Below are 13,625 nucleotides of genomic sequence, written 5' to 3'. Positions count from 1 at the left end.
TTTAAGCATGTCAACATATATTTACTGCTTGTAATTTAAAACTATAACCGAACCCATCGACGAGTGTCTTTTTATTGGTCGATCATTATGGATTGAATATTGGAAAGTTGCCAACGACCAGAAGTTAACGTCACCTTCTCGATTTAAACATACAGATTAGATAGGCATCAGTGCATATAAAAGGGGCGTGTATGCCGTTCGAGCTATCATTTGGACACCGACAGTCAATATGTCGATATTACATATTTTCCTATTTGTAATATTCTGTATAGTCTCGGTAGATAGTCAGTCTACTACGACTACTGCTGCTGCTTCTCCTACTACAAAACGCGCCCAGACCAGTGTTAAGTGTTCAAACTCATCGCTGTACTGTACCGATGAGCCATTGACCATAACTCCAACTGAAACAAGCTGTACATGGCAGAATTGGACTGACTGTAGCGTAACCTGCGGTCCAAATGGCGTCATGACCCGAGAGTGCAAGCTTGGCGACACCGTGGTGAAAACTACCCAGAGTAAATGCAATTATTTTTGTCTCAACAACGGTACAATTACAGAGAATGGTATCTGTCTATGCTCTTCAGATTTCACAGGTACATGCTGTGAATTACAGTCGGAAGGAGGTATGTTGTATTTAGTAATTAAAAAGAAAAAGACACGAATTTTCATTGCAAGTACATATATATATATATATATATATATATATATATATATATATATATATATGCGATGTGGTATGCCCTGGTTGAGACAATGGCACAAATTAAGAAGAGAACAAATTAACTGATATAGATTTCTTATGTGACTCATTGGTATGGTTTGTCTTAATGTGTTAGTGTAATATAACATGCTGTCATTCAGGTACATTTGTTTTATCTTTCACCTCAACTCACCTTTTCAACCGTCAAGTCCTTTTGTAATTCGTTCTCCGGCATTTTTTCGGCAAACGCTTCTCCGTTTCAGTGTTCTCCCCTGTGTTCCTATATATATATGTACGTACGTACGTACGTACGTATGTATGTATGTACGTACGTACGTACGTACGTATGTACGTATGTATGTATGTATGTATGTATGTATGTATGTATGTATGTATGTATGTATGTATGTATGTGTGAGTGTATGTATGTATGTATGTATGTATGTATGTATGTATGTATGTGTGTGTGTGCGTGCGTGCGTGCGTGCGTACGTGCGTACGTACGTACGTACGTACGTATGTATGTATGTGTGTGTGTGTGTGTGTGTGTGTGTGTGTGTGTGTGTGTGTGTGTGTGTGTGGTATGTATGTGTGCATGCCTCTTCGAGTTTTTTACTCCTGTGTTACGTATATTACAGTGATAGAATCATACCTTGTGAACTATTTTCTTACAGACGTAAAGGTTAGTCATACAACAGCAGGAAAAGACGTCGTTTTTCACTGTGATATTGATTATGAAACAACATCCCAGACAGTTCTGCAATTCGAATGGTTCGTAGGAGATGAAGTTGTATTCAATGAAAGACATACAGGCCACTCCACTAGGTCATCAATGCAGCAATCGTATTGGGAAGGAAGGATGGGGTCACAGGTGAGAGCTTTCAAAACGTTTGCACATTCACTTGTTTTAGTTACACAAAGTACCACTAACATTTTGGTCATTAGGATGCATTTTTCCCAAACAGAAAGGTTCATTAACAGACAGTACTGTTAACAAGCACTGGCTGCAACTGGAGTATAACAACCAAAATATATCTAAACTGAAAATTGCTGAAATACCAATTTCCAAACTTAGACATTGTATACATCAATTAGAGGTTTATTTTATCTATAAGTAGTATAGTAATAAGTTGAAATTGTGATTCAATGGTAGCGCTGATTTTTGGGTGCGGACGCAAAAATCAATTTGATAGGCTATATTGCGCCATACTCTACCTATAGGCTATATTACAAAAACATGAGCTTCAGTACTGTGCAGAGTGTTGGATGTTATGAATAAGTCAGTACATCTAACAAAACATTTTCAAAAGAAAATGTGTCAGTTGCATGTTATTTTGTGAGGGCAATAATTTGCAAATAGACGTACCATGGGAAAAAACGTAAACAGTGTTGTACCTTCTGTAGACTTTGAATCTAGTTGTTATGGAAACCCCAACTATACACACAAATTTGAATCTTTAGTCTGTTGGAAATTCCATTGTTCCAGTTATATTGCACCTTCAATTCTTATAGTTATTGATTGATTTTATTGTTGTACTTTGTACCTTTACTCCTTGGGTGTGAGCGACAAACAAGTCTCACACGGCCAACAGACGAACTATTTGGGAAACTACCACAGTAACTAGCAACTGTAAAGGAATTTCAATCGTCCCTGTCAAACGTGAAATAAATTGTATCCATAATCATGATTATTCTTAGCTGTATACATTGTTTGTTTATTCTTTGGGTGTGTGCTGCACTGATGTACTCGTCAGAAACTGCACGACAGAGAAACACTGGGGAAACAATCGTAACTATTAGCAACTGTTACTATGGGATAATAACAGTAAATAACATTTACATTATAGTATAAGGTAACCGTATGACTCAAGCAATGAAGGTCATTGCATATCTACATGTAGTTAAACACACTTTAACTTAGGCTCTGAACTCTGCTCAGAAAGTTTTGTAACGGCAAGTTACAGTTAAACTGAAAATTAAACTAGTAAAATAACTTTTGGTCTCGACCATGTCATTGTAGCACAGGCATATTTATTTATCTTCAGATTTGCAAAAATGTACCTTTTTCTCATTTCTGTAGATAAAAATAGGCTCCGGTCAACAGCAATGGCACCGCATCATGCCAGCTATATTGCTCTCACGTGCACACTTCTTCCACTATATGTAATTACAAAATTGGTTTGCAATATCACCGTTCATTATTTTATACAATCGAGGGGATACTGTACATCTTATCAGTAGTCTAACCTCACTCAAAGTAACTAATTAACCATAGTTTATCTAAACATTTATACAATTTGGTAGATACGTTGTGAAGTCGAGATTGCTGAGAATGACGTGATTTTGGGGAAAAAGGGTAGCACGTCCTTTTTTGCTGGAATAACGGTAAGCTGTTGAAGATATTTGATAATAATTCTAACTAGTAAATGCATGAATCATACTGGTGACGACATAGCAATATTTTGTGGTGAAAATCAAAGTTTTTAATCATTTTAGTAGACCATTGACGTATGACAGATACTATTAGACAGACGTGCACATATGGGGACTGAGGGTCAAAAACACAGACAGACTGGCTTGGACAGACAGAGACGGACGGACAGACAGACAGACATGGACAGACAGACAGATAGACGGTTGGACAGACCGACAAATGGACATACACACTGCACGACTAGCTGACTTGATTAATTAATAACGTGTAGAAATGGTGACATTTATGATAGTCATATATATATAAAGTTAGATAAAATGAACGCAAATACACTATGCTCACCAACGTTATAAACAACTTCAAACCGATTGTTGAAGGTCGGTCGACAATACGAATTCCACCTCTTTCAGGTTGATGCCCCTGACATCATAGACGTCTACGAGAACGATGATGCAGTGTCTTTTAATTTAAATCCAACTGTACCGTTTTTATGTGCTGGCTGCCAAGTACAAATACCCCTAACTGTCACAGACCGGACTGGTAGATATGGAAAATACGTAGACGTTGTTGTAGGGGGAGAATGCGGCGTTACTATGACAACAGATAAGCCGTATGGCCCTTTTACTGTCAGCGTAAAAGCAAGACGTGATTTCTTCAATGATGGAGATGGTACAGTTTACCTGGATTTCTTACCGATTGAAAGTTCAGGCAAGACGAAACTCTGGAATGGATACAAAATCCCAGTCGTAATTCCGGTAATATGCATTTCTTTCAAATGCTTCGTGTTTATTTTTTTTAGGTTTGTACTAAGGATTTCGAATTTTATTCAACCTTGGCTGAAAAATTCCCAAGGAAAACTAAATTCCCACAGGAAACACGTCTGTTAAAATCTGCACAAATTTAATGTGCCTGTCGTAGTTGAAATCCCATTTCAAGGAGACTAGTTTGAATTCCCAACATCATAATCTTTCACATATTTCAGGACAACTCCTAATTTCCTTAGCAAAACTGAAAATTGATACTGCCTATTGCAAGGTAGCGTTCATTGACTCCGTTTGATACATCCACGCAGAAACAAAAGAGAAGCTGCAAATGCTACACTTCATAAGATAACAAGATTAAATTAATACAGTTTTTTGCTACATTTTGTCAAAATGAAATGAAATAACGTGCCACTATACAGACACCAATTGCAGACATAAAAACATTGGCACCAGCATGTCTGTGGCTAGTTGCAGTATGATTAAATGGCTTATTTCATTTAGACAAAGTGTGGCAAGAAATAGCGGTCTATCTTAATGTGTAGAACATATAGTTTCTTACTGGCTTCTTTGTGGTTGTATCAAACACAGTATCCACAAATGAAATGGGCGATACAATATCGGTAGCATTGCTATGCCTAAGCACACAGTGTCATTGAAATATGTAACTGTACTGGCAATTTATGGTTCAAGCATTCGATTTATGGCCCGAAGCAGTGTTATAACTTCATTGTTAATATGCCTTGGTGTACAATCCACACAAACTTGTGCTATTCCTTTGCGGGTACTACTCAACCATACTATTCAAAGCAAGTTGAACCCCTTTTATTGAAAATCACATACCACAATCAGCTCAAAATCCCTTCTCCCCTACCACCCATACACAGAACGCTCATTTACAACTGTTACATTACCAATTCCTTAAATATACATATTGTCATTAACAGATTAAAACATATGATCGTGATCGAAATTCCAGAAAATGCAGTGGAACAGGAGACCCTCATTACACTACCTTTGATGGCATGTAAGTTATCCCTGCTTTTTTACGTAAATTTATGCAGATTAAAATCACTTTGAATTGTAAAGATCCGATCTTTTAACCGAAGAGACGTACGCTAGCAATACTAGTAATACAAATTATTGTCAAATGTGGTGCTGTTTGATTTGCATATTCATGTATGAAGCTAGTGACGTCACGCAGTCAGTCTGTAATTTTCGGTCCTAACAAAAATAAACGTACTGCTGATATTAGATAGCCAGTCAAGCGTTCTGACACAATGCACACACAACATGGTTCCAAAGTTGGTAAGGCGCCACCAATGGCCAAAAAATACAAACATGGAACAGTGGCAGTCTAACATAGAATAAAAACTACTTGTTAATGTTTGCGAGAGACTAATTTCATCAACCTCTCAATTTGACAGGTACTTCCATGTTTATCTTCCCGGTGAATATATCTTTTATCGACACATGTTCCTTCCATATGAGGTTAGTCAAGCAGTCCAACTCTACAGTTTGAGTTTAAATTCTCTAAAATCATGTATCTGCAGTGTTATGTGTTGTAAATGTATGTATGTATGTATGTATGTATGTATGTATGTATGTATGTATGTATGTATGTAGGTAGGTAGGTAGGTAGGTAGGTAGGTATGTGTGCGTGTGCGCGCGCGTGCGTGCGTGCTTGCTTGTGTGTGTGTGTGTGTGTGTGCGTATGCATGCATGTATGCATGCTTTATTTAGCCAGTTTTACAATCTTTCAGACACTGTAAACTTAACCTTTATTCTAGGTTCAAACTAGACTAACGGCATGTGGTCGAGTAGCGTGTAACTGTGGAGTCGCAGCTAGAGCAGAAGATGACGTCATTATAGTGGACAGGTGTCGAAGAGTAACTGAACAGGTTGTATACTATATCAACGGACGACGGTACAGCTATCCTAGGAGCTACGGCAAACTGGTCATTAAGGTCATTGTGAACGGAGAAATGACTCCAGGTTTTAGGATCGTCAAAGAAGATAGTGGACGTGCATACAAAGTATTGTATTCTTTAACTTAGTATAACCAACTTTCTTCGTTACTCATATTTGTTATGTTTTCAATTAAAATGTACAATAATGTTTCACTCAGTAACAAGGTTTTTTGAGATTACACCGCCATACAGACCTCACTTCATATTCTTTGATTATGTCTATAGTGGTCTATTTTAAAAGTTTGGTATAAAATATACTAACATATAACATGTACGACTTAGAATAAAATAGTTATTCATCAAATAGGCTCTAGCTTTTTAGCAAAACATTTGTCAAACTTCAAGCTACAGTCAATTTCAAAATACTGTTCAGTATTTCTGTTTGACACAACCACGCAGAAACCAACAAGAAACTGCATATGCCAAACTTAACTTCATAACATTTTAGCTGCTACATTTAATCTAAATGAAATAAACCCTTTAAATGTACTGCAATTCCGTGCAGACATTCAGGCGCCACTGTGTTTCTTAGTATCATCAAAGACCGGATAAAGGCCGCGTACAATGTCCTTTGCGTTTTCATGTGATGTCTGTATGGTGGCATGTGTAGTTCATTTCACTTAGACAAAATGTAGCAAGAAACTGCATTCATTCAATATTGCTATCTTAAAGTCTAGCATGTCCAGTTTCTTATTGGTTTTTCCAGAAAAGCTGAATGGTGTTGTGGAATTCGCTGTATAGTTCATCTTCTAACTATAAACTACAAACAGTCTACCTGTTGTTGATCTGATCCAGTACTCTTCAACACACTATAATTACGTAGAAAGCGGTCGTGATTTAATAGAAATTATCAACTCTTTACAGATCTATTTTCCAACTGGTGCATACGTGGAAATCCAGGGAACTTATTACTTGAATGTTTACTTTTCATCTGGTTCTGATGATTATGGTTGGGAGAATATTGGTCTGTGTGGAAGCTTTGATTCTGACTCAAGCAACGACCTACTTCATGGACCTGTAGGTGCACCTTCAAAGAAACATTCACCTGCACGGCGGAGTTCAGTTCCACATGACTTTGCAACTACATGGAGGTATATATACATTTCACGGATCTTAGATTTAGTTATATGGAGTCTATAACTTATCACCACATTTCTTAATTTGAGTGTTTCTCTAATAAACATAACTCGTGGCATTTATTAATGAATGAATTAATTCTTTCATTGACTGACCGACTCACTGTCTGTCTGTCTGTCTGTGTATGTCCGTCCATCCATCCATCCATCCATCCACCCGTCCGTCCGTCCACCCATCCATCCTTCCGAACCTTTGATGATAGTTTGTCTGTATTTTTCTGTATTTCCAAGTGAATAGTAACATATAACGAAATATGTTACCTTTTTCCTACTTCATATTGGCTGTGTGGTATTAACACTTAAGTATTTGATGTTCTGTATTTCGTCAATAGAGTTGAACTTGGTAAGAATTTGTTCTATGGTCAACTTGATAAATTTGAGAAAGAAAACACAACTCAAGTATATTGTACATGTAGTCCTAGTGGCGAGTCATCCAACAAAGCTGATGCCAGTTGTGATTATGGGAAGGACAATGGAAGACCAACTAATCCTGGAAAAGGTCCTGGAAATTGTAATTCACATAGATGTGATATCACTGATGAACTTATCCTCGGTAGTAGTGGAAATAGTCGGCGTAAAAGGGACATTGAACGACGAGCCACAACAGCTGTCGATGACGATCTTGCATTTGAATATGACGAGGATTTTGAACCCGAGGTAAATGAAAAGAACAGTCGCATGTATAACAGTATAGCCAATGGATATATATATATATATATATATATATATATATATATATATATATATATATATATATATATATATATATATATATATATATATATATATATATATGTGTGTGTGTGTGTGTGTGTGTGTGTGTGTGTGTGTATATATATATGCTTATAGTTATATAAATATATTCATATATACTTATAGTTAGATATATATGTATGGATAGATAGATAGATAGATAGATAGATAGATATATAGATAGATAGATAGATATGGATATTACACAGCAGCCTTTTCACTATTTAGGGGTTATAGTTGGTTTTACAGCAATATATGTTACCTATTCCAAAAATAGGATATACAGGTGTGTGTGTGTGTATGTATGCGTATGTATATGTATGTGTATGTGTATGTGCATAATGTGTATGTACATGTGTATGCGTATGTGTATGTGCATATGTGTCTATATGTATATGTGTGCGTCTATCGGTCTATCTGCAAGGTGTGTACGTACGTTTGTAATTATGTCGAATATAGCAAATTGTTGTGTTGTTGAAATACATATATTATCGTGTTTTACTCTGCCAATCATTTCAACTCTCACGAAAATTCAAATTGACTGTTTGTAACGGCCATGAATGAACGCACATATTTGAAGTCAATAGAAGAAGTCCACGTGCTTCGACTCTGACCAATGGCCGCTCCGGACTAAAATTAAGGAGACAGACTAATATCTGGACGTTTACATGTGGTTACAGATTATCAAAAGTTGAGTAAACTGATTAATCCTAATGTTTTCTAATTCTATTACCAAGATCCCATCATGGCCAACAGAGTCTGGAATAACAGAGCAAAGAGCTAAAAATGAATGTTTGGCCAAAGTGACTGAATCTGGTCCTGGTAAAGCTTGTCAATCTGCCCTGAATGAAACCGAAGTAGAAGAGTATGTGGAGGCATGCACCATAGATATACAGGTTGGTCAAATATCTGTGATTATAATTTTCGCCGGAGAGAGCTTATATTAGTTTTGATTCTTTGTGATTTACAGGAGATTTCGTCTTAGCTTGCAGATGCTAATAAAATATATATCAAGATTGGTGAGACTCGACTGATCACAAAAACAATTACAAGTGTAGCAAAATAGGGAGCATGAATGTTTGTGTTTCACCTTTATTGTGTCTACAGAGCAGACACTATGTAAGGGATGTTTGTGTGTTATCTTTATTGTGTCTACAGAGCAGACACTGTGTAAGGGATGTTTGTGTGTTATCTTTATTGTGTCTACAGAGCAGACACTGTGTAAGGGATTTTTGTGTGTTATCTTTATTCTGTCTATCTCAACATGAAACCCAATCTGATTAAAATCCGATGTGTTGAAAGCAGCTAGATGTCCTTATTTACCTCTATTCATCGTGTTGTGACGTTTGTTTTGTTCGGAGTGATCGGCGATCACTTGGTACGAAATCAAACAACACAAAACGATGGAAATCGAGGTAAATAAAGCATTTAGACGCTTTCACCACATCGAATTGTAATCAGATTGCATGAAACCTCGTGATCAGTCTCACTGATCTGTGATACATTGTTTAATAGCATTTGCAAACTAAGACGAAATCTCCTGTAATGGACAGAAGATTAGTGATGTTAAATTTATATGTAATAATGTGACACCCTGGAAATTATTAGAAAAGCAAATGCAAGTATAGCCGAGTCTGCTTTCCTGTTATACTGAAAAACAGAAAATCAAAGCAACTTAGCCGTTTGAAAGTAATTCGTGTATCTTCTATTTTTCGTTTAACCTACGATCCTTTACTTAAGTAGCACATCACATTTCTAAGCTTTTCCATTGTGAAATTATAAATCACACAGTCCTTCATGTCGTCATCTTCCTGAAATCTTAGCAAACTCATGACCGAGTCCACTTTAAAAGGTTATCTGAATTAACAGGAAACTGATTTAAACTCGACATGTCCCTTTTCTTACAGCAGTCGACATTCTTACAACCTTTTTGAAATAATGGACACTTATGCTAATTTTAGGTGTTAGACGACCTCTCTGTAGCCAAATCGTCAGCAGATCTTTTGAAAGCTCAGTGTGAAGAGGTCGTGACCAAGAACACAGACTTCTGGGAAGACAGTGGTACAGATGGAACATTTGGGCCACCAACGTCGATCATTGGTGCACTGTGTCCCTCTGACTGCAACGACAATGGAAACTGTACTGACGGCATGTGTGATTGCTTCGATGGATACGGAGGAACTGACTGCTCTGTAGATTTAAACAAGGCCCCTGTACTGTACCGGTCTGGGCAGAGTGGGCTTTGTGATCATAATATTGACAGCTGTACTTATGTGTCTTTCTTTGGGGACAACTTTGTTGAGGCAGACGACCTTACATGTCACGTGACAACGATAGAGGTATGTATACCAAGTATGCACTATTTTTTAAGGGGTTGGTGCCAAAGGTCATAGTGACGAACGTGTCATTTTGAAATAATGGCAACACACATTTATGGCACTAGGTTCTTATGAAGATCTATCACTGTATTATACATCATTGCCTTTCTTGCCCCCCCCTCCCCCCGTGGTGAGAATGGGAACAGAAACTGATGAAAAAAATCACTGAAACCTTTTGAATAAATCACATGCAGACAATTTATTTGTAAAAGTTTTGTTTAGACAATGATGCACTACCTTTCAAAAAATGGTGTCTGAATGAGAATGGAAATGATTATAGAATACACAATATTTTCCTGAACTATTATACCATGCACGAGCCAGATTCAACTAAAAAAAGTGGAAAATATACTCTAGTCGTTCTATGTCAAGAAAAACGCGCGTCTGTGTCACTGGTTCTACTGTGTTCGAAATTTGAGTCAAAACGTACAAAATTGCCATTACTGTCCCCTATTTTTGTTTGATATTATTGACGCTGGTTATTCTCCTATGTTTTTCTTCATTCAACCGGAAAATACTTACGACCAAAGGGTTGTCACTACTCGTCTAGCGACTCGTAGTGACAAAGACCCCTTAGGTCACGCGTAAGAAAAATATTGGGAATAACAGCTAGTTATAGGTTGTCAAAAGCATAAACGTCATAAATCAATCTCGACTATATTCTTGCAGATAACTTCATCTGAATTTACCATGAAAGACGGTGTCCTAGAACTTCCCGGTATCTTCCAGACTTTTGAAGAAGTGAAATGTCCGATTGAAGAATCCAGCAGACGACGTCGAGATGAAAATAGTGGTAGTCCAGTGGCACCAAAGGGCGCATTGATATCTATCAGTAATGACGGTGAAAAGAAAAGTGATCAGGTTCTTGTTATTGTTTACGATGCAAACTGTGACGTATGCAATGGGACAGAAGGTTTCTGCTATCGACGGGTAAGATAAATGACATTTACGCCCAATTCGGATGATATGTTTGTGGCGAAAGGTCACTTACCTTCGATCGTACTGAACGTAGAGTAACAAATCATATTATTTAAATTTATATACAGATTTTTGCTTTCTATAATGTCCAATAGTTTATAGAAAATGAAACCTTAAATTATGAAATAACTGAGTTTGTTGAAATGTCAGTTTTCATTTAGAAAGTTGTCAATTTACAAACTCAGCAAGCAATTTTCTTGTTTTAATGATTTTCGTAGATCGCACAAAATATTTGATTGTGTTTGAGAGACTTACATAATAGTCATGCCACGACATAGTCAGGTGGTCAGGGTTTTATGACATTATTAATTAGCATTGTACTGGAACGGAAAGCTGTACCATTTTAAAACTCTGCGTTTACCTAATTTTGTTTCAAGAAAGTCCTTTTTTAAATTTCTTTTCACAGACGGATATATGTATAGTGGGTGGCGATTGCTATGGTCTAAACGATCCTAAGTGTAAAGGTAAGCTTGAAATAGATTGCAAAGGTTTATTATGTCATTACGACGACATTTTGCTTTCTTGTTATTTTGGCAAAAATATTCAGACACGATTATAGCATTTAAATATATGTTCGTAGAATGCCTCCTTTCTATGTGAAGGGCGTTTTATCTCTTAATACATGCCACATGTTTCATATATGATTAATTATCATTTTTCGGTTGAAGCCAAGTGGTTTTGGTACAATGGTGTACATGTACAGTGATGCCAGTGAAAATAAGTTTGATACTTTTTAGTTGCCACGCCAAAATGTTGACACAGTGTTTGACAAGTACAGGATTAGCAGACATCTACCAGAGTTGATATCGAAACGTTTAAAAGAATATGAAGCGGGTTGTAACCAACTCCTTGCTGCTGAAGTATTATTAGTAATGGATAGAGTAAGACAAACAGGGATTTGGTGGGAATTGGGGTGGAATTCATAGTACAAGTAATCCCAAGCTTCTCTGTATCTTAGTTACGTGTGGGAAATTCATGCCTACAGACTACAAAGCAATGATACAAGCAAAATGTACATCCTTGAAATATTCATACCATTTTCTTTCACTGTTTAGGTTCAAACGTCGGTCTTATTGTTGGTGTAACGGTTGGTTCTGTTGCTACTACAGCTGTAGTCGTTACGTTGATTGTCGTTTGTTTCAAGAAGTGAGTATTATTTTATTTGTCGAGAATTGAGTGATTTCAGGTTGCTATCGTCCCACAAATGAAGAGAAGTTTATAGGGCTTAATTCAAATATCTACCTGTATTTTATTACATTTTATAATTCACCAAATCTGTAATGAACAAGCAGTACATTACATACGGTACAGCTAATAAGGAGAATGAAACATTTGTATTTCAAGCCATGTAAAAGGACAATAATCAATTTTGCTTCACTTCGTATGTGGGTTTCATTTTATTGCTTTCATTCTCGCAACCTGCATGCACTTGTTGCCGAAGAGGCCTGTGATTTACGCCGACGACGACGACGACGACGACAACGATGATGATGATGATGATGATGATGATGATGATGATGATGACGACGACGATGACGACGACGTTTGGTTTGAATTCACGTCACTTCATTTCACTTCATTGTATTCGATTGCCATTTCTTTACTTAATTATAAGTTTGGTTAGACCTAGTAAGCAGTGGGTCTTGTCTTTCAATCTGCAGTTCTTTTACAATTGTTAAAAAAGAACAGTCAAAATTCATATAACGTCTGCTTCACTCAAGACTGAGTTCCTATTCAAAAATTGATGTACCGCCCGTTTCATGCTAATGTTCACTGGCTCTGTTTGATACAGCCACATAGAAACCAATAAGAAACTGCACATTATATTCTTCAAAATGAAACAAGACAATTAAACATACTGCAACTAGCCGCAGACACACGGGTGCCAAAGTTTTGATATCTGCATTAGATATCTGAATAGTGGCAATTTAGTTCATTTCATTCAGACAATATGTCGCCACAAACTGTATTCATTCATTATTGCTATCTTAGAGTGTTACATGTGCAGTTTCTTATTTATGCAATTGGTCTGACTTGGCTTGCATTATTGTATCAAATGCAGCCAGTGAACCCAAACGTCAAATGGACAGTAACTAATCAAGCGCTCTTCAGTCTGGTGGTGCCTAGCTAGTTTCACTTTATTTAACATTTAACATTACATTTTTTGTACAACTTTTATTTGTCAGGAAAGGAACGAAGAAAGTCGGCGTAGACAACTCACAGGAAGAACTAAAGGAAACCACGAAGGCATGATGAAGTAGAGAGGACGAATGTACAGAAACTATTAAACGACAGAGTTTTAGCAAAATGTCTTATAATTTCTAAGGTTCAATGATATCCCATAATGGTCACAATAACTGCAATTTTAGAATTTTACCTCCTGGGTGCGTCATCATTCAGAAAAATATCGACTATTCGATTTCTTGGTCGACCCATAACTTCCCTTATGCTCGTTACACATATATTCCTATAGACGCAGTAAGAATAAGTCGACCTTCTTATTCTATTTTGACCC

At 36.9% G+C, this 13,625-nt stretch overlaps 1 protein-coding gene across 1 annotated transcript; it reads left to right on the top strand.

Moving 5' to 3' along the window:
- Window positions 1-229: 229 nt before the first annotated feature.
- LOC144445214 (von Willebrand factor D and EGF domain-containing protein-like) lies at window positions 230-13,363 on the top strand. Its single transcript, XM_078134757.1, has 15 exons — window positions 230-623; window positions 1,375-1,571; window positions 3,005-3,085; window positions 3,545-3,889; window positions 4,843-4,922; window positions 5,323-5,386; window positions 5,686-5,931; window positions 6,730-6,956; window positions 7,334-7,658; window positions 8,492-8,650; window positions 9,716-10,093; window positions 10,802-11,062; window positions 11,517-11,574; window positions 12,166-12,256; window positions 13,297-13,363. Exons 1-15 carry the CDS (start codon window positions 230-232, stop codon window positions 13,361-13,363), a joined length of 2,973 nt encoding a protein of 990 aa, XP_077990883.1.
- The last annotated feature ends 262 nt before the right edge of the window (window positions 13,364-13,625 follow it).

The sequence above is a fragment of the Glandiceps talaboti genome, chromosome 14 (assembly GCF_964340395.1).
Source record: "Glandiceps talaboti chromosome 14, keGlaTala1.1, whole genome shotgun sequence".
Taxonomy (NCBI): domain Eukaryota; kingdom Metazoa; phylum Hemichordata; class Enteropneusta; family Spengelidae; genus Glandiceps; species Glandiceps talaboti.
This window is presented reverse-complemented; position numbering and strand designations above follow the sequence as displayed.